Source organism: Hetaerina americana, unplaced genomic scaffold (assembly GCF_022747635.1).
Source record: "Hetaerina americana unplaced genomic scaffold, ioHetAmer1.1.p SCAF_10, whole genome shotgun sequence".
Taxonomy (NCBI): domain Eukaryota; kingdom Metazoa; phylum Arthropoda; class Insecta; order Odonata; family Calopterygidae; genus Hetaerina; species Hetaerina americana.
Window position 1 is genome coordinate 27,242,160 of NW_027286070.1, and position 23,398 is coordinate 27,265,557.

Sequence of the window (23,398 nt, forward strand, 5' to 3'; positions counted from 1 at the left end):
TCACCTCTCAGACATATACTTACTTAGTCCCTTTGTGGCAGTGCCTATCCTTACTCTGGGGAGATACTCTTTGTGGGCATGTAGGGAAATAAATTGCATGGCATTATATCAAACCTTCGGTCCACTCCGGGTCTTGAGACTATTCATAAAATTAAAGTTAACATTTGTCATTGATTTCTCGCCGTGTAGGTGATATAATCAATTCCATACAAGGCACGAACTTACTGAAGTCAAATAAATCGAATATTTGGAGATATAAACTGATACAAATACGTGGAGACGACAATCTATTATTTCATAATAACTACGCTGCGCTACACACGACGACATTTATGGGTATACATTTCACAGAATGCATTACTACAAAAAGTGATAACTTTTTCGAGCTATTGTAAACATTCCAAGTGAACTATTTATTAAAAATTATAATTAAATTGAATTTCGATTAGTTTCATGCTGTCTTAGCTAAATCTACATCGAGCGGTTTAAAAATAATAACTGTCAAAATTTTAAAATCGAATATCTTGGAACACTAAAAAAGCTTCTATAATTAGCTAAAGGTAACCATTTGTTAATCGGAAAAGAAAAATTAAGCGAAAATCATATATTGGGCCAGTAGCATGTGTTAATGGAGCGTTCTTTTAAAGCTCACCTTAGCTTGGAAATGAAATATTGAAGCCCATACTTCACTTGTTTATATAAACCCAAAATATTAATTTAAAAAATTGAAAACATTTTCTAGAAACCTTTATCTGTGGAAAAATATTTAAAGCCATCTCCATTATAACTATTTTTTCGTAATAATACTCCTTATAAAAAAACAAACGAAATTACATCCTTATGATATTTTTATTATTATGCCAACTAGAATATTTGAAACTCGTCTTTGAGCTAAAGGTCCTTTTGTTGTAATTTATAAAACAGTAGAAAATGTATAAGAAATCAGTGTTTCAAAAGTGTGTTCTTCAAAAAAATAATAAACAATTTTGAAATCACTCTTTTTAGTCGAAACTTTTTTATTAACTGTAAGAAGTCGTCGCACTGAGAAAAGAAAAAGTACTCTCATTATGAATAAAACGCCGTCCGTGAATGCACCTCTAACAGCAATACCTACCCTTACACAGAATATTTGCAGGAAAGAGAAAGGTTAAAACTTCCAAAGGGATAATTTACCGTCCCTTATGGGAGCGTTCAGTGAGAGAAAGGGAAAAATGGAGATAAAAATCTCTTACGTAAAAATTTTAATGAAAGCACCTAGAGGCTATGAGGAGTAATAAAATAACGACAGCAAATGAGTTTGCAGTGACCCAAATTGCATGCAGTTACTGCGTTTCATACCTCAAAAAAGCTCCACGCGCGGACATTAAGTTTTAATAAACCACTGGACAAGAACAACTTTTAAATTACTTAAATCAAACTTTTATTGCTTCAACTAATTTAGATACATAACTTTAATCCAATGTCCATGAACCTAGCTTCTTACTTTAATTCGATAATAATAGCATTAATATTTTTATTGCACAGTTAAGAGACTCATTCAGGATCTGGAAAACATTTTCCAGATCCTGAATGAGTCTCTTGGTGTTAAGACCAAGGTGTCACGTTCAATATCCTTTCTGAAAAACACTGCTTTTATTATACTCTAGATGATAAATATTTCCGATACAAACTCCATCAATAATCATTAGTAGAGCCTTTCAAAATAACAATGTGAAAATGAAAAAAAACACAAAAAAGTGGTTTAATATACGAAAATAATTAATGAACCCGCATAATATGTTAGCAATACACGATATTTTCAATATTTACGTTATCTTTGTGACTGAGAAAAATAATAAGGTTTAGTAAAAAGAAGCGATAATGCCTTCATAAAGCAGACATAAAATGAAATCGCTGAAAAAGTTACCTCAAAGGCCGCTAGCAGTGTTGGTACGAATGATTTTTGATAAATAAGTCTAATGGATTACCCCGCCGAGGCCGAATGCATTGGTGCAGTTTCCCACAGGGTCAAAACATCGGCCAAACTTTCATTAATAATGCATCCATGTTGATGTTTCGTTAATATTTTATTACTATAGCCTTTCGGTTCAAATGTAAATCACTCTCAATATACTTAGTAAGTCATTTAGAAGGGTGCGAATAAAATTTCATGGAAATGATGTTTTTATGCTTTCCCCATATTGCTAGCTATTCCCATGTGATCACGATAAGACTCTTTTGACTGGTCATTAAATGCCCCTGGTACTGAACTACGAGTATGCCTGGAGCTGCGTGCGAGTCATTAAGTGTAAGTGCGTATAACACAAGCTTATAAACTATGGAGTTGGCTTTCCATTTTTCATAATTACTCATGATATATCTCTGTTAATATGGCTAAAAATACTAGTGGGAGAAAAAATACTAATTTTTTGATTCCACTTAATATATCATTAAAAATTAAGTGGAATCAACATAGTTGTAATTTTTCTTTCCGTTATAGATAAATTCCGCAAATTCAGGCCTGAAATTATTGATTTTAAAAATACTAGCGGTGACACCAGTTACTTCCCGCGGCCCCAAGTGAATCAGGACTTATTTATCCCGGAATTCTATCCTAGAAGCAATAATTTAACGACTTAAGTACTTGCCAGTTATTTTTAAAAATTCATAAAGCATAAGTAACGGTGATAATTAAATTCTCGTCAGTAATTAGAGCACGTCAGCGGGCAAATTAAATCTCGTGACAACTCTATCAACACAAATTCAATAAAATGGAATCGCATTTATTTTTGCATGCGCCATTAGAAAGAGAGTGGTCATTTTTTACCTTCCACAACATTTAAACGCCCCACTACCCCCGGCCCCTCCACCGTGCTTAGTGCTTGAAATCTCGTATTTTCACTTTGCGCAATCGCCCTACCCCACACAAATCCCCATCTCCCCTCCTTTTTCCCTCTTGCCTCCCCTTTCGCTGCCCTTTTTCCCTTTCATCCTATTCCCAGTGGAATCGCCGGGCTCCTCACCTATGAATCTCAACGACCCCCTAACATGTGAGGCACGCAAGCGTATTAAGGGCTCCCTGCATATCAAACCTCGGCTACCGGCAATGGCGGAAATATAAGACTTTACATTTGCTGTCATTTTGAATCATTCATAACAATATTTTATTCCCTTCATCAAATTATTTTCTGGGACAAAAATTCTTTTTAAATGCATACATGTTGAAATTCCCACAAGTTCGCACTTGATTTCGTCCTGTAGATGCCAAGAGGAAATTACTTTGTGGGTATGATTTACTTGAGCATAAGTGAAAAAAAGAGGGAAAATGAGGGTAATTAAATAAATAAAAATTCAAGGGGAATTGAAACAGGTATGACGTAAATTTAAAAAAATACCAAAATTCTCCGTAATTTGGTCTGACGAGATCGATTATTACAATATTTTCCCATTTGTTTTTCCCCGGGAAGTCAACAGCCAGAATGAGATATCAAATCCCCACATAGACTCACTTCCTATCTCTAACGAAAAATTTTTTCCATCACCATGCAGCAAACAGGTCAACTGCATCTTCGCAAGAATCAATTGCTACTTCAGTAAAAATTAAATTAGTATGTGCTATGCCACTTACTACGCCAAATGTTTTAAGTGACTATTTCAATGCTTAAAATACTACCTAATTAGAGCGAAGAACCCCTAAATGTCATGGATAGCTATTGATAAAATGAGTTAGGCATATAAACGGCATTGCCATTGGTATCACAGGTTATCAATCAGAGGATCAGCAGCAGTGGCTCTTCAAGCTCCTCTGTTAACTGCAAATCTCTTCATTCCTTAATAGTTAATGAGACTGACATCTCCCATCCCTCTCCTCTCGTAATTAGTATTGGTATATTATCATTATTTAATGAAAGCGTTGGCGGAAAATTTAGTTACCTAAAGTAAATGACCACAATATGAAGTGTGGCTTTAAAGTGATTCTGTGCTACTGAATGTTATTAATGGATAATGAATAGCGTAATATCATTGAGGAATAAGTTAATCTCATGTGATTGGAAGTATTAAATAACTTGATTTTACCTCTTTTTTGGCATTCGTGGTATCAAACGCCTGCAAAGGTCTTAAAACGAAACGTATACAATTATTTTTAATGAAGTTATTTTATCTCGAAATAACATTTTACGCTTACGCTTCCTTTCTTCAAATTTATATTACATATAATTAGAGATGTCAAACTTTTCTTATTGAAATTAGGATGTCATCAAGAATTTAGTCTTGACACCGTCCATATATGAAAACAAGGACGATTTTAATTGAGTTTGACTAATTAAAAAAGTTAAATTTTAGTGTGAGCCTCAACACAGTTCTCGAACGTTTGCTGAAGTCACATGACCATACTTAGGAATCCTTTCACTATTCACGACATTTCATACTTTTTCAACAACCACAGTGCAGCATTTTATGTCATATCGACATATTAAACAGATGGCATTCAGAAATAAAAACCAAAAAAATTCTATTTGAAATAAATTACATGAAATAAACTTCATGACCGATTTCATATGCTTGAAGTAATTGATCTATTCACAATAAATAAGGACCTAAGGGGTATAAGGTTCTCAGAAACCATTCGGAGAAGAGGTTCAACGACTTTACACTCAACCGCCCTTTCGTAAACCCTATCGTAAGAAATCAAGCACCGAATCCTAATGGCTAAACCCCTGGGCATTACCGTATTTCACTCATTCCTCGCTCATTCTATCTTTCCGTAAGTCCCTTCAAATGTGGTACTGTATTTAAAATCTACATACATCTTCAGGTTACAGAAATTATACGACAATATCATTTCAATATTTATTTCCCGATAGTTACCCTATAATTAAGATTAATATTTTCTCGTTTCTGTGGTGCAATACAAAAGTTAGTTTCATTATTAAGTAAAATATCGCGATTAGATGCAATTAACATATCCGTCGACTATAAAGATCCATTTCCTGTTTTCTTAGAGAAATTTTATAAATTATAAAGTACATTGAATTACGATATCGTAGTTATTCTTAAATAATATTCCACCGTGCCATGTATTCGCCCTTTAAAATTATGCATTCTAAAACTCATTGGATTTTAGTGTGTCACAAACACGATAACAGAAATGCTACTTGTGACATTACTAATCATTTATAACCCTCAGGGATAGATACTCTTGGTGTTACGTGCACGGTGAAACGTAACACTGTGGTGTCACGTTGCACTCACGAAAGTCTGGGAAAAGTTAAAGTTAATATTGAAGTCTATGCTTTGTACATAGAAAAATCTACGTCATGCTCCGTGAATCACTATAAGTTTTGAGAAACCTATAGTGTATTTCAAAACCTAGAGCTTTTTGTAAAGAAAAAATACATGAACTTATGAAGTTCGCGACTCGCGATTTTGATATCAAATGTCAACAGCTGCAGCGGTTTTTCAACTGTGTACATTCATAGATGAATTGTCTAGGAAAGAACGAGAACAAGATCAACAAGCAAACATTTTCTCGACTGCTATTCGAACGTTCACAAAATGTATACTCATTCAAAGTTTTATTCGCATATCAAAACTTGGTCAATCGGAAACAACGAGAACAGCACACAGACAGTGAATGGAATTCGGCTAGATCGGTAGCCAAGTAAGAGTTAGCTGAGGGACCTGGATTAAAATTCTGGATCACTCCGGATCATTCTAAGAAAGATCCAAAGTTTGATTGGATGCAAAATTTTCAAGAAACTGCTTACTGATCTTACCATGAAAGCGTGAGTTTGATGGATCGTACAGCTTGGTAGGAGATGAGCTCGACCTTCGAATAGCACTCACAACTACACTGAGGTAGCGGATGTTGAGGGTGATGGCGGAAGACTGAAAACCGCATTTGGTCACTTTGCTGACGCACTGTTTCGGGAACTAATTTTATCATTTGACATCATTTTCCTTGTACTAAGGATCTTGTTTAAGTTCATCCATACCCTACAGCGTAGTGATCATTTGAATTAATAACGGTAAACCGATGAAATTGAGTTCACCCAAGTGTATTGAAACCCTTGAACTTAGTGAAATTTAGTTCAGTAAATATTAGTAGTAGAATAGTTTACCTAACTTGTGTATGTTTATTCCAGAAAATCGAAAGGAACACTCGGTAAAGATCAATTTTCCAGCCCTCGGCTTTCCAGTTTTCAAAACCTACTTTAATTAATCGCACTAATTAACGGAAATCAATTTCATTTCATGATTTTATGTTTAAAAATATGAATAGATATTTTTGGTAGGTCCCCCTCTGACAAATTACCAGCGGTAACTATGACGATCTATGCATTTTCACCATAAGAAAGAAATATATGAAAAAAACAGTGAGCGCTCACCAGGGTGAGGATATCGATGACGGCGTTGTGGTCCTGGATGAGGAAGCGGACGAGGTGCGTAAACCCGTAGGTAGCGGCCATGTGCAGGGCCGTCAACCCGACCCTCGACTTGGAGTTGATGAAAGCCTTGTGGGTGAGCAGGGCGTCGCACACCTCGAGGAATCCCCGCTCTGAGGCAAGGTGGAGAGCGGATCGACCCTCGTTGTCGAATACGTCCACCCTGGCGTGCGCCTGCAGCAGAGTGTTGCAGATGTCAAGGTGCCCCTTGTTGGCGGCGATGAGCAGCGGCGTCCACCCGATGTTGTTCTGTTTGTTGATGGCCTTCTGGGACTCTGTTGAGGTGAGACCCAATAGAAGCTCTTGGAGCACGTCGTTGTTCCCCACCAATGCGCAGTAGTGGAAGGCTGTCTCCAGGGTCTGAAACAGTTCAGAGGAAAGTTAAGCAATCGTGGATTTACGCACATAGAACAATGAACGATTGCGTTTACTAAAGGATTACTAGCACCAAAACAACTAATGATCATAACTACTCAGAATGAAGCATCTAAGATTTGATATTAACAAATAAAATCATTTGAAAGGATACCAAATATATTATTTTTATTGCTTGAATTTTCTACAAAAATATCTTAGGGTTAAATCTATCTTAGCTTAGGGTTAAATATATTTTATGCCTCCGTAACTCGACCGAGGTCCACTCGACAAATTTTTCAAACAAAATTAATAATATGAATTTTATGCATTTAAATTCTTAATAAATAAAAAGTAAAACATAAATACTATGCATCCATTTCCATTTTGCTATAGGCTAAGCTATAAAATCCTATTTTATATTTTACCTGCAAAATTTTCATTTTTACTAATTCCACCCATTCTATTTTATCCAAACTTCTTCCACCTGCAAAATCCACGCTGTTTTATATCTTATTCTCTACATCAGGGACTTTATAAATGGGTGGTAATATGATTTAATAGAAGAAAGAATACAATGTGTAAATTTGTAGCAATTAAGTTAACTTCTAACTTGTTTGAAGGGTTAATTTGCCAAAAAACCAATAGTACCCATATTCGTAGTGTTAACGGTAAGAAGGTAACACCGTGACATGCCCAAACAGTAAGACTAATACTTTCATTAAACCAATCGCATTTTTATTTATACCATTTTTTATATTGTAATGACTTTTACCGAAGCTATAAAATGAGAAGAGATAATTAAATTTTTTTTGTAAGGTGGAAAACATTTATAATTGTCAGACGTACTTGCAGGGTTTAGGCTTAGTATATTATGTATACCATATTCTTCAAAGTTTTCCGGTATCTACAATGAACTAATAATAATAGTACAATAATGTTTACAGTAAAACTCAGAAAAAGATAATGTATTTATGATAAGCGCCACAAAATATATTAACATTATCCGATGTACTGCATTATTCTGCCTAAGAAATTTCTTTTGTATCAAAATTATTTTGACAGAATTAACTGCATTTATTTGTCACATTTGCAGGGTATACATCTAATTGCGTATAAATAAAAATCTTATGCTTTATTACTGGGTAAGTTTTCATATTTTAAATAAAATATTTATTTTTATTCTCCATTACTGTGCCATATCGTTTGCGTTAAACTGTTGCAAGGGAAAGGGAGACAACTAGAGGCTCAACAGTAAACTGTTGAATCTCTAGTTGTCTCCCTTTACTACGGGTGTAATCATTATTTTTATACCTGTCCCCAATTACTTCTTTTTGCCTGGTAAATGATGCTTTATTGATAACCAACAAAATACCGGTTGGCGAAGAATTGAAAAAATCGATGCCAATTTATGTATGACCATTATTTTTTCTCTATTTAAACGTTTTCACTGGTACATATTTTTAAAAAAATATATACATATAGATACAATACATATTCACCGTTTTTGTGAAGAGAGACTGGTCCACTCCAGCACCGTATAAGAGCTTCACCACCTCCTTGTCCTCCAGCGGTCGTTCAGTATTGACCTCGTGCTTCGCCACTTGACTAATGCAGTGCAGTGCGCTGTGTCCTTCTCTGTCGACGGCGTTCACGTAGGATTTCAATATTTCGGGCCCCTTACGATCCGCAACAAATGTCAGGAGGTGTTGCACAACGTCAGCGTGACAGCCTCGACATGCCAAGTGTAGTGGTGTCTCCCCGATCTGTGCGAAAGCATCGAAGACGAAGTGAGTAAAGAGAATGTTCATGCATTCACATGCTGGTCGACAATGCCCGCATGACACATGGTATATTAACAGTTTTGATACAATTTTTGCCCGCCACCTCTTATTAAGCAGTCATCGAATTAGAATAGTATTAGTAAAATTTAGCAGCAGTATTAAAACTAGCAATTTAAAGAAATACTTTTGGAATGAGCAAATAATATTTTAAAAGTTATGATACATGCAGAAATCGATGGAACTTAAATTTTAATGCTATGGAATACACATGTATACCAATTATAGATAACTCTGATGTTATGTTAAATCAAAATGTGAAATTATCCCTGGAAAAAATCAGCCTCGTAAAAAATAAAGTATTTTGGTAATATTCGAAATATGATCTTTCAAAATATGACAAATTCCATGTGATTCATCCACCTTTCGGTAATAATCAATTATATGTTTGCATTAATATTACATTAATATAATTGAAATGGCGAGAAAACTGATATTGATGTCTAATTAATTGGAAAAAAATTAGTTCTCAATGTAAATTAAATACGTTTTCAACTTTTGAATAATTACCAACCAAAGGAAGGTGAGAATACAAAAGCAAATGATAATAGAATGTAATTAACGCAAGAAAAGGCACCCAAAACTGCCAGGGATTCGCCAGGAACGTCTAAAATCCGAGATCCATCTAACGGCGCTGTGAAACCTTATTTCACCGGTTTAACCCTTTCACTAATGTCACAAGTATTAGCATTATTTGGTGAGATATTAATTATCTATTCGAAATTTAAGAAATATTGTTGTTGTCATTCAAAATTAATACCAGATACTTCTGAAAGGCATCCACAAATTTAACCCCTCTGTTTCTGCGGCCCTGCCTCAAGCCATTTCCCCACTGTCCACCCTCACTCGTTCCTTTTTTCTCCCCTCTTTCAATATTTCTTCCCGTCCCCCCTTGTGGTACTGACGTTGGATTTGTAGAGGGGGTCACCGCCATCCTCCATAAGCAGGATGAGTGTGTCCAGGTTGCCGTGCTTGGCCGCCACGTGCACCGGCGTCCGTCCATCCTCCGTGCTGATGTTTGAGTCCGCACCCGACTTGAGGAGCATGAGAGCACAACGGTCCCCACTGCTCACCCTCGCCGCGATGTGCAGAGGCGTCTCCTTCAGCTTCCCCCCTATAGGAACGAAAGGGAAGAAAATGAATAAATGAGTCCACCGTCCAAGAAAGTGCTCATCCTCTAACTCGGCTTCCTCGTCGCAAAGAAAAGTTTACTGACTACAGCTGTAGTCAGTAAAATTCTTTTAGGAAATTCATTTATCATTTTAATATATATAATCATTAAATCATTAAAATTTGTTTTGTCAGGAATTCAGTAATCATAGCTATGAAAATTGAGACAGATTTAGAAACTAAAAATACATGGTATATAATAAATAACCACCTTAAAAAAATATATAACCGCAAAATGCAAATCTTGGTAAAATAATTAACTCTTGGATTTCATCAAATAATCCATTATTGTCATTAGAATAGTACTTCAGTTTGCCACTATCTCCTACCCGACAGAATCTTTCGAGGCACTGCTCTTTGCTCGTTCAAATACTAGGTGATGTTTAAAAGAACACATTTTCTTGGAAGTACGTCATAGAAAGTAGACACAATGCTCCTGAATACAATTTCATTATTGATAGCTATAGAGTGAGAATTCATTTGATAGTTTCTAAGGATGTCTATAGTAATAGGAATCATATTCGCAAGCTTATTCATATAAATATAAAATTATCATGGCAGATTTAGGGTGCGATAACATGTGGCCAATACGCCTCATTCTTCTTAACTAGTTAATGGCTATTTTAGTTGGCTATTCTCAACCATAAAATCCAGAAATCTTCCTTGCTTTTAATTTTTCATCATCCGGAGGAACGTAAGCAAAGCTTTAGAAATAGAGGTTGGTGAGGTCTATCACAAAAATAACTTGGACGATTTGATGTACATTAGAAAATAATATAGACCCAAATTAAATGTAAAATGTAGTATCTGAGTGAATTAGGTGGATGTAGAGAAATACATAGGAAAAGCAGAAGGGAGGAAATTAATTAAATTAAGAAAGACACTGAAAGTAGACTGGTAGTATATACTCATGCTATTCGAAATCTTTATATAAATAAGACTCAGTAACCTAATGTAGCGAATTGTGGTAGACATAGTCTACATCATTTGAATATTTTACGTGCATAATTGTATTTTAACTAACAATTAATAGAAACTTAATTTTTGATGTAGCATGCCTGGAATGTAATCACTCCCTGATACACACCCTATCATTGCTTTCAGAGTACCATCTAGTTAGATATTCGTAGATAACAGAATATGGCGGGCAGGCAGCAGAGTAAGACAGGTGTTTTCCTTTTCTTCCTCAATCATTAAATCAACGATTACAAGGTCATGAGAAAAATATTGGAAACGTATGAGAATAGACTTTAGAGAAGCAGGGTTTGCAGTAGATAAGTTATGTTTTTTATTTAATTAGCCAACCCAGAAAAGATTTACAACAATTTTGGAATTATATTCTGATCCTAAGTGATGGAGACATATCATTAGAAGGCGTAATCCAAGAGATTTTCAGCAAGAATCACAATTTTTTCGTAAATGAAACTGGGGAATTACAATAGTCTTCTAAAATAATTGTAGCTACAAATAATATGGGGGCATGTGTTCATGAATTTTCACATTAAACATATCTTACAAAAGCGTTCAATAGAATTTGGCAATTTATTGTAACTAACGAGAGAAATTCGAATTACAATGGAAAAGAATGGTTCCTCTTTGAATGTTGGGAATATTCACCAGATATGGAAGGACACATATTGAAGGAATCGAGATAGATGGTTGAAAAGATTTAAGGCTCTATGGAGGGCATGAACGAACATTCTTCTGCTTCTCATTCACAAAAGAACCGGAAAAAGTGGAATTTTCTAGTGAATCGAATCATGCAGAGAGTCGCAGGATGCGCCTTGCGAGATCTTGCGAGTGAAATATGAGTGACACACTCGGGAGTATACGAGCACAAAGGAAAAGTTTGTCGACTTCGACCTGGGAAGCAGCCACTCTCCCTTAAACCCCTCATCTATCGCCCCGGGGGTCACTCTCCCTCACCCTCCCTCTGCTTCCTCTTCACCCCAATTTGCTTTCTCAGGCCGTGAGACCCATCCTTGGTTGGCACCCCAGTCAGGTTTCCGGCCTCGATGCTGTATCTCATTAGAGGGGAATATGACGGCGCCGGAGGATCCGTGAATGGATTACATCATTTGGGGAAAAATAAACTCCAGACGTGGCAAAAAGATGCAAATAATTTCATTTTTATAGAATATCTACATATTGATATATATTTACCTATTTTATTGATATTTTTCGCAATGAATTTCAGACAAATATGTGCATGTATACGGATAAGCTCGGCCGACAATCAATAAATAGGTCGCGATAGCGAGGTCTACGATCCCTATACGTACTCTCGTTTTGAATACTAATTAGGCTTTGATAGGATCATAAGTAGATATATTTTGTTATAATTACAAGTGAACGGTACATTTTAGAATAATTGGATTATAAAAGTGCTCTGGCGGCTGAGACCGATTTAAAATTTTAAATCAACTCTAGGACCTCTGTTACGATTTACAAGATAGTACAACGCCCACATGCTGATGCTGGGCTTCATGTCAAATTCAATCTGATTTGCGAACAAGAGCTCTGCGGCACTAAATATATAGCCATTTATCACAGCTAAAATTTTTAATTTTCAAGACTCGCGACAAAACAATTATAAACATTCCAAACAACAATATCGCGATACATATTGGAAGTATCTATTAAATCTATCTAGTACATCCATTATCATCGCAAGGCTTTGCGTCACTAAACAAGTAGAACTTCAAAATTGACTTTTAAATTTCGCCAAAGGGCCTCAGGTCAAAAACAAGGAAAGTTTAAACTCAGGTGTGGGGAGGAATGACTCACCTCTGACGTGCACCTCGGCTCCGTACCCCAGCAGCGTCTCCACCACGGCTGGTTTGGTGGACTCGACGGCAATATGAAGAGCGGTGTAGTTGTCCTATAATAAGGGTATAAGGTGATCAATTTGGACACTTTTGAAGAGATCAAATTTGGATCGGGGTAAAAGAATGACATAGGGATACTTTTAAGTCTAAATTGTATTCACTTTCCGGGTCTTAGGGGCTCCGATAAACTTGGAGGAAGAATTAATTATAATTATTCCTCGTAAAGTAAACGAAGAGTCTAGGCAATAAGAAGTCATATAAATAATTTTAGCATCAACAAAAATCAATTCGGTGTCACGAAAGCTACGGAAGACAAAAATAAATGGCGCAAGCGAAGGACATCTCATTTATAGCGAGGAAGTAATAAAAAGGGCATGAATAAACGGTCACGAAATAATCGGATACCGTTTCATAATGATATGGCTGTTAACAATGTCCTGATTACAATAAAATTAAGGTGACAATATTTCAAATGTGAGTGTCCTTTTACGTGTTTTCTATTTATATGTTTATGTTCTATTCTGCCGTTCAAATATTATATTGTTCTCTTGAGTGAGTTATATTTATCTGCATAAAAAGAACAAACACGAGTCACTGGAGTTGGATAAATAATTGAGTTCAATTCATGTTCAAAGGTTCGAGTCAGTTAGATTGACGAATCAGCTTAAAATGGAAATTTTATTTTTTTATCTTTTGTCCCAACTGTGTTCTGGTTTTTACAAAACTTGCTCCCTATACGAACTTTTACGAGCGAAGAAGGATGGTGGTCAAAATGAAAGAGGAAGTAATTTTGGGGAAGAAAAAAACACATGGGAGGGAAAGTAACTGATAAGAAAGGTTGATGAAAGGGAACTTTTCTGGAGCGGGCAATCGTCCAGAGCACATCCTCGGAAAAAACAGATATCTAGGCAAGCTGTGGAAATGGAGTCGAAAAATTTCATCTCGTCAACCAAAAAGCAAGCCATCTCAAACTTATCCTTTTACCTTTTCACTTGCCTTTTTGGATGCAAGAAAATGTCCTTTGGCATATCATTACAAGTTGGCATATCATCAATATTGATTGAATTGACCTCTTACGGCTAGTGGTGTATTGTGTAAATGAAAACCTCCAGTAGCCATACACTATTTTATAGTTTGTATAGTATTACATAGTGTACGGCTATTGGATTTTTTCATTTCTTCAATATCATCAATACATTTAATTCCCAAAAACACAGGTAAAATTTATAATATAGGTATTACTGTTTCCAGTTTGAAAAATAACTCCGGTTGAAAAAATTCAATGATTTTGCATGGATTAGTAACAAAATTATGTTATGTTAAATGAATTATATTTTCGTGGAAATGACAAAATATAGTTTTATTTTAATTGCAGCCATGTTTGATGACCAGTCGTCAGAGATTTTACATTCTAACACTCATGGTCAAAGGTTGTTTTCGACTTGGGTATCAAATGTTCATTCTGGCCGTTGGTTTTGACTGTTCTTTTTCTTAATATCAGCCAATGACAAAAGGAACTTTGTTAGGCAGTACGAAAGGAGACATGAAGAGCTTAGTGTTTGGTTGCGAGAATTCTCTTTTCATCTCCACGGTGGAGGGGACAGTGCTGGAGAGGATTAATTTATATTTGAACTTGGTAGAAGGTGTGGGGCACTCGCTAATAATAAATCTAGAGACGGTCGTCAGGTCATACATGTATATACGTACGTGGGTCGTGACGTCAACCTTCTCTCCCTTCTGGATAAGCGTGCTGATTATTCCGACGTGGCCATATCTCGCAGCTGTATGGATACTTCGCGCTCCTCCCTATGCGAATCATCAAAGAGATAAGTTAAAGGAAGACAAAAATTTTAAACACATGGTATTTTATCATCCAGGTTTCAAATAACATGACATAGAATGTCGGCTAAAATTTGAAGATATAATCTTCCAAAAGCCTGATAGGGAATAAAGAGTTTGAGCGCAATAATATGGGTATTTTCAGAGATAATCCAAGACACGTCCAATAAGCTCAGATACTTACAGTATCGAATCAAATGTTAACACTCAAACGTTGATAGTACAAGAAAATACCAATTGGTAAGAATACAAACTTCTTTTTTAAGACTGTAAAAAGTTACCTGAAGCAGAGCTATTAAGATTATTATCATTGCTAAGGGGCGTATAATACTTTCGGCATTCGCTATTTTTAATTTCCAGTTGAATAATAAATAAAAATTCATAATAGTCTCATTCCAAGTCATTGTTTTCATTGATGGATCAAAAATAAGTGGCCCTATGGTTTGAGAATCCTGATTGAAAATGTTCAATGAACCTTATTTGGCATGTGGAGGTAAACTCCTTTCTTGAACAGCATCATCGCACAGTCCGCATGACCGTTGAGTGACGCGATGTGCATGAGTGTGCTGCCATCTTTAGTCCGCTCGTATATGGACGCCTTGAATTTGTCAGCAAGCAATTCAATGACCGAAGCATGTCCCCTCTCCGCTGCCAAGTGCATCGGCGTCCGATCTGTAAAAAAACAATTACCAAATGTAAAAATATTCTAACAATATGCACTATAAACCTTTGCACTGCCTCACATTGTCAAAAAGTTTAGCTTTGACAATAGGTACAATGACATTATCTTCAGGCGAACCATTCCGTCTCTATCTATTCTGAAGAAGAACTATATTTTTTCATCGTTAGAGGTGTCCACTGGATGGAGTGATAAGGCTAATAGCTGTAAGCTGAAGAAAAATATACGAATACACTCCACAGTTTAGTTGGACACTTAGCATGGGTAGTGAGCAAATACTAATGAAACGTTCATCACGCAGCGTAACACGATATGGCATTTGATTTTTCTTGACTCATTTTCGCTAAAACGGTCGTTAGTCATGCTCCCACACATTGTAAGCCATTTTATGTCAGTCTAAAACGATTTGACCACCAATACTTATAATACCCTAGATTGAAACGATATGTAGACTTTGAAATTGGAGAGAAAATTATTATTACAGGTTCCTTAATTTTTGGAATTAACAATAATAATAATGGCATAATAAGAATTTGTAGTATAAGGAAACATTACGCGGAATTTTGCATGGAAAGTTTTCCATTTTAAATTGACATGACATCCGTTTCCGCTTTAAAATTGCAATAAATATGCTCCTTATATCCACTTACTTCATCGAAATCCTGAAAAAACGAAAATTATCGAAATACATAGTACTTTCTTTGAAAAGAGATACAAATAATGTGTTAACTATAGGAAATAATAAAAAAAGAGACATTTCAGGTGAGATATAGTGATTTCTTGTGGAAAATTGCCAATTTTCAATTAATAAATAAATATAGGAAATAAAATTTAAGCTAGCAGTAACAGCAAGGCATTCTATCGTTAAAGTTCGATGCTATTCAACGATCATGAATTTCCCAATAAGATTGTGTTGTAGGAAGTATGAGCAATTGATTTAAATTATACATTGATTACATATCTTTTTTGATCATAGCTTAAATGAAGGACGGAGTTTCTTGAATTATCAGTGTTACAGTAAGATACTATACGTTAGAGATTGGAATGATAAAAAAAATATTTATGGAAATATTTAACCTTTGATAAAGTGATTTCTAAAACGCACCAATATTAATGATGATTTAAAAAGGGTAATTATAGAGAAGTTCAACATTTTTCGTTCAAAATGTTCGGAGTATGGAGGATTTCAACAGCGATTGTAGGCTTTATAGTCTTACGCAAAGCTTAGCCAATTCAACCTCGACCAAGTTAATTTCTGAGTGTCAGTCCGAGCGCGATATCTCATCTCTTCGACGGAAGAGCACAGGTATGTGCCAAACTCTTAATCCCATTGATAAGACAAAAAAAAACAGTCAACTGATTAGTGTGTCAGTCGCCTTAGTCACGCGATATCTCTCTCTCCAGTGGGAAGAAGTTCCCTCGCGTTAATTAACATGTGGAAATAAAAACATGAGCGGATAGAAATGCGATTAAATTGTGTAAACTTTCAGTGACACCGTTAAGATCCCAAATGAGCGTACCATGATAACACTCTTCAATAAAAATTTCGTAAAAATAATTCAATATTTCATTTAAGGTGTTTTTCCAATATTTTACCGCTTTAATTTATCACACCCCATAAAATACCCATCACGTGGATCCCGATTATGACGCGTCTCATATCGGAAGAGATAATCGATAAAAAATGGAGAATAATCCGATCTTTTCTCCCACGTGCAAAGTTCCTATCTCATAGCCAGTCATGCAAACTGAGGCATCAAAGGTCGCTGGCTGTCATTTATAAATTCGATTAGCAATACTGTACATTGGATTGACCGTTTCCACAAGTCAGGAATGGTGACGTATTAATGACTCATTTTATTCAGTTTCAAATAAAGACAGAATCATTGGATTCTATTGATCCAGCTAATAGTGGTGGCATCGACAAAATAGGATAGGTAATTCCACAGAAAATGATGACCACGGCATAGTGTTTATTATGTTCTGTGACAAAAACCAATTAAACAAATATGACACAATTATAGTCTTAAATTATTCAAGCCACCAGGCTAAAAATGATTTTATAAACACAAAATTCTCACAGAAGTATGTATACAAGAAAATGTTTGAAGGACAGTATGGACTTAAACTTGAAATGCAAGTAAATGTGGTATATGTGAAAATTAGCTTAACAATGCACTGCATAGCATGCTGAAGTATGTATGATTTACAAAAAAGATAAGCAATGAAGTAAATAAAAATATCATGACAGATTTGAATACTGAAATAAATGCCTTTGAGTCCTCATCGAAAAGTAAAAATTAAAATAATCAGAGCTGCTCTTGAAAATTAAAATGAAAATCTTTTATGAACACCATGGAATAATAACATCAGTGGCAATTAATAATTTATTCACCTGTTTGTGACCAATTCCTCCTAACAATAACTTAAGCCACCTGATTTGGAAAAGATGCAAAATTATGTGTTTATCTTCCAGAATATCGTAAATCTTTATGCATGAGTTGATGAGTAGCTGGGATTTTACATTCGGTAGAAGTCATTGACGACGACGAATTAAAAAACTAAAAAACTAAGGTCATATACGGTATTAGGAACAAGTAGGCAATTTTTAGAGGTAGAATTAAAAAAAATGCGGGAAGGGAGGAAAGAAACTCGATGTCGTCATTCGTCGTCAATATTTTGGTAACGAACAATGGTTTTGGGGAAAATATTTTGATCAAAATAGTTATTCACGATGTATCCACCCTCATGACTTTTTTATTACAATGTAATTGACGCTATTTATTTCTGCCAAATAATATAATTACCATATAAGTGCGCCTCTTACTGGATTAGCTATCGTGCTCCGTACGTAAGGGCCGCGTAAAAGAGGCTCCCGTTTGGGGGCTAGCTCCCAAAGCTAATATTTGGATGTGCCAACACTTTGTTTGGTGCCACCAATTACGATTACTACCTCTACCCCTAAAAACGATGTTTTCGCAGCCTTAACCGGAAAGGAATTCAATCGCTGAAAATGGTAAACGCGTATTTACACAAAACAGAAGGGGTACCGCTTATTCTTAACACAGCATATCGTTTAGTAGAGCTCAAACCTTATAAATTTATTTCCCTTAGAATTCTCAGTGCACGAAAAATATTCTTTTGGCCAAGGGAAAATGACACCGCGACATCATCGTGATTACATCCATGGCACTTGACTGAAAAAGAAAATTATGTAAAAGGCATTGCCTTTGATAATACAAAGGCAAACCAAAATAAAGCTTAACTACGGTGAGTACAATTTCATCAAATGCGTTTTCCGTGAAAGGCATATTTTAAGTGCATCCCCTGGTATCCGATTTATTTTACACAGCATTATCATGGTATTTAATCTTTCAAACACTGGACATTGACTCGGATAATATAACAATTGATTCACAATTATTTATCGGCTCAAATATATTTTTCTGAAGAGTAGAAATAAGATAACATGATCTAGAAGACGCAGATGAGCCTGATGATTCAAAAAAAGTAGTTGTTTGAAGGTCATAAACTCAAAGTTAGCTAACTTTTTCTGCTATAAGGATTATATTATTGATCCCGCAATACATTTTCAGGCACCAATAGTTTAGGAAAGAGAGTATTTTGAATGACTTGGCACCCTTAGCCATAAAGTTATCTATATACAAGCAGTTATATCCATCATCGACGGATGAATTTGGCCTTACGGCTTTAAATGGATTTGCATGATAGACCTTTTTATGCACGTGGGCAACCGTATTTGTCTATGGCATCTGTGGGCACGCGATTTTGGAGATGCTTTGGGCAAATGCGATTTGATTGAGGAGAGCTCTAATCATCTTTACTGATATCTTTGAATTTCTTCTGAAAGTTCTTCCTCCCCAACCATACCTAGCTCTTCCTCATTTGTGTTTCTTTCGGTCGATTACACCTTCTCCGTCCTTCTCCACACCCATATTTCAAAACTCCAATCTACTTCTATCATCCTGCTTCAGTGACCACGTTTCCGCGCCGTACATAACGATGCTTCATATCAAAATTTTGACGAGACTTTTCTTAACATTCTTACTCAACGTCTCTGTCATGAACTCTCTCCTCCTTGTGAAAGCCTATTCGCCTAGCGCAATTCTTCTCTTATGTCCCTACTACTTTGACCATGTTGGTCGAAAACACTTCCGAGATACGTAAAATGTTCCACCTGCTGAAGTTTTCGCTCCCCTTTCATAGTATAAAGCTTAAAATTTTTCATCCTGGAAAATCGCATAAGCTTTTTTTCATTAATATTGATTCTCTTCCCATTTCTCTCGCACTGAATTTCCAATTCACTCAGCAATGCTAGCAATCTCTTGGTTGACTGACAAACTAAAGCTTGGTCATCAGCAAACCTAACTGATTTCGCTAATTCCCCTCCGAATTTCACTCCTACCTCATTCTTCCCATGCCACCCTTAATCATTTCCTCCACATACAAGTTGAACAGCACCTGTGATAATGGGAAACCCTGCCTCACACCTCTTCCTAACACTACCCATCCGGACTCTCAATCCCCCACTCGCTTCTGAGCAGTCTAAGACGTACAGGTTGTGGATTATCTCTTTCTTCAATCTCTTCCTATTTTCTGCGATGTATTCATTAGGTTTTCCTAACTCACTCTATCAAACACTATTTCGAAATCTACGAAACAGGCAAATACGTCCCGATTGTATTCGATATTACTCTCGATTAGTCATCTTATTACTGCAATGGCATCACGCGTGCCTCTCCCTTTCCTGAACCCAAACTGATCCCATCCCCTTAGTATTTATGTACCCTGCTCTCCTTCCTCTTATTGATGATCCTGGCAACGAGTTTAGCTGCCTGTGAAATAAACTTATTATCTCATTTCATCCGTAATCCATGGTGTTTTGTCCTTTTCTATACATTCCCAGCTTTCCTCGATAGTGCTAAGCTCCTTTTTATCATTAATAATTTTCTTTACAGTCTTATGATACTTTTTCCTTGCGAATACAGTGAATGCTTCTAAAATCCATTCCCTTAAGCACCCTACATTTTCTCTTTGAATCGGATGCTACACTTCATAATTACTACATTGTGATCACAATCCGATTCTGCTCCCGAAAAACTGTGCGACTTTATCATGCTTTGCTTAGATCTGTGCCTGACCATAATATGATCTAACTTTCTGGGTCCCTCGACATTTTCCAAGAGTAACTACGGCTTTTGCGTTTTCTAAGTTCAGGTTTGGTGATAATTAACCTCTGTCTGCTCTATTTCTTTTTCTCCGCGGTAATTCCCTAGCATAACATTGCAATAGCCATAACTTATTTATGATTTTCCTCCAGGAATACCGGCCATTATTGGTTTAACTGATCATAAATCCTATCCACTTCTCCCAATCTATGATTGCCTAGTGGCATGGATACCTCAATAATTACCAAGTTCGTTGGTTTCTCTTTGAATTCTACTAATCAGTCACTCACTCTATGTTTATCACCCTTCTACGTACCCTTTTCTTCATCTCTACATGCAGCTCTCGATGACTCTCTTCCCTTCTGCTTTATATTAACCAACAACTATCACTCCAGTAACCCCCGCTTCCATCTCAACTCATACAGCCGTAAAAAAACTACATTTTCTCTCTCCATCTCTCGTTTTATATTCTCTAATTTTCCTTCCCGCGTCATTTGCTAAACATTCCAACCTTCTATTCTATCGAATTCGGCCATTTTCCTGCAGGACACAGCCCAATCGTCCGTGTCCTGCAGTTGCTAGGACTGATTTTATCTCTACTGCCTATCATAATAGTATAGGGAATAATAATTGAGATGATTTCTCGTTGCCTTCTTTAATAGTTCTTTTAATGTGACACCCTCACTCAATGGCCACCCCACTGGGGTCAGACGCCTTTGCAGCTGCCTCACTGAGGAACAGACGCTGCGCGAACTGCCTTTTGTATGGCTCCTACCCCCCGAACTGTATCTGGTATGAGTGACCCTACTACGATCAAAAATAATTGCTACCCTCAACACAGCTCAAGGGGTCATCAGAATGCACAAGCCTAATGATAATAAAAATAAATAATTGAAATATAAATATAACAAATAAATATATTTAATTGCTTATACCATCGAAATTTGAGTTCTTTTTATTTTAAATTATCGTTTTAAAAATATTTTTTACGTTAGTGTGTGTGTGGAAACACACACGAGAACAATACAACTTTTGAACGGCAAAATAAAACACAAAAATAAAATAGATAACACGTAAAAGGGCGCTCACATGTTATAAAGTTTGAGCTTTCGACCTTCTCTTAGGCTTTCTTTAGGTCAGACTGGAAAGTATCAGACAGGAAATATGGAGTCTGATGGGGGGGAGTTGCTGGGTATACTGGGAAGGGAATTAAAGATGGCGGTAAGGGTGGGAATTTTAAAAGAACGGAAAGGCAGTATATATGTTGATTCGCGAGTTCTTACCTATGCACTGGCGGCTGAATCGGGGAGGGGTTCTAGGATGGTTAGGGACATACACTGGTCGAAGGAAAGGGTGTGGATATTTGCGTGTAAAAGAATAGGAAGAGAAGAGAGTGAGGCAGACTTACGGAGTAGCGGTGATTGTTCATTCGAATGGATAAGGGGGTAATACATTCGCCTATATAAAATGAAGTGCATTGTTTGAATGACAAAATATACAGGTAGATAGTGTTTTCCGAGAGGTAATTAGCGTGGGAACGAGGTGAGCGGGAAATGAGGAGATGTGGGGAGAGGGGAGCAGATCTGATAAGCAGACATGTTTTACATTGGGGGCGGTTACAAGCAGGGGAAATTGGTTTGGGGTTGGTGTATCCCAAAATTTGTCTGAGATTTGTCTGTATGCGAGAAAGGAGAACTGGGGCGGTAAAGATGAGGCCGCTTCATTGTCGTGTAAAATAGGAAACAGTTCTTTAAGAAAGGTTTTCAGGCTGTGGGATCCGGGGAAATAGGCGGTACAAAGGTTGAGTCATGCGTCAGATGTGTGGTTGTTTTTATGTATTGTGTGTGGTCGGATGGAGCCGTGGATTTTATTTTGTAGGAGCTTTTCTGGGTAACCGCGTTTGTTGAATGCATGGTGTAAAGTTTGGAGGTATTTGTTTGGGGTGGTTGCGGTAATCAACCCGAAGGTTAGTTTGGTAGGTGATGCTAGAGTTCACCCAGTACGACGTGTGAAATTCACGTATCAGAGTAGGGGGTATATATATAAACGCATAAAATAGATTCAATAATGTTTTTGAGAAAGCAACGAAATAGGTACCTACCTTCGTTATCAGTAATGGAAGCACTGGCTCGAACACTGTAAAAGTACTTGACAAGGGAGTCATCTCCTTCGGCGGAAGCAATATGTAGAGCTGTTTGACCGTCATTCTAGAAAATAAGGGTGGAGATAAGTCTCTGATTGTGGCAAGCTTAACAATATCGGCGGTGAAAAAAGATATCTGAAAATATTAAAATGCACATTATACGGATATCTTAAAGAAAAACTCTTTCAAAATAATTTACTGACAAGTACATGATTTTTAAAATGTAGGAAACTGGATTCAAAATATTTTTATATTACTTGTTTCTTAGTTTAGTATTTAGGAATTACTGTGAGCCATCAGCTAAGAGAATGCAGGTTACATTATGCAATGCACTATTGTTTATCCCATTCTAATTAATGGCAAACAATATAGGCTGAAAATCTGAAATGAAAGTGTATTAGAATTCCAAAAAGTAAATATGATTAAATGACATCTTCTTTACAAATTCAAAAATGAATACATAATTTATGGAAATTAGCCTTGAGAATATCATTGAAATATGCTGAGTGGCTTTCTCGTATTTCCTTCATTTTGAATATTAAGGCCGATATCCCGAATGAAGCCAGCGATTTTCAGATAAATTTACTCTATTATTTACATACGACTATGTGATAATTGACAGTTAAATACCAGCAAATGAATATACATTCCAAGAACAGAACTGTTATAATTTACAAATAATTAAGTTAGCAATTCAAATATTTTAGTTTACCCTAAACGGATAAACATTGTCATTTTGCTCAAAAATATGGATTGTTCATTGTCTTACTCAGCAGTTCCAGAATACAAAAAAATATATTAATGTATATAAATATATATTAATAACATAATTCACACGTAACATGAAATAATCAAGTAGTGCAAAAAACTTATTTCCTGTAAATAAATAGTGCAGGATTAATATCATTGCGACAAGCTTAGATTTTTAAA

General features: G+C 36.1%; 1 protein-coding gene across 1 annotated transcript in view; it reads right to left on the reverse strand.

The window, feature by feature from the left end:
• nompC (no mechanoreceptor potential C) overlaps positions 1-23,398 on the reverse strand; it is a 517,130-nt gene that overhangs the window by 175,443 nt on the left and 318,289 nt on the right. The window contains exons 6-12 of the mRNA XM_071598936.1: positions 22,427-22,532; positions 14,933-15,129; positions 14,326-14,424; positions 12,578-12,671; positions 9,526-9,734; positions 8,282-8,545; positions 6,369-6,785 (exon numbers count right to left, since the gene is read on the reverse strand). Of these exons, the coding sequence (XP_071455037.1) occupies positions 6,369-6,785; positions 8,282-8,545; positions 9,526-9,734; positions 12,578-12,671; positions 14,326-14,424; positions 14,933-15,129; positions 22,427-22,532 (1,386 nt within the window). The remainder of the gene's footprint in view (positions 1-6,368; positions 6,786-8,281; positions 8,546-9,525; positions 9,735-12,577; positions 12,672-14,325; positions 14,425-14,932; positions 15,130-22,426; positions 22,533-23,398) is intronic.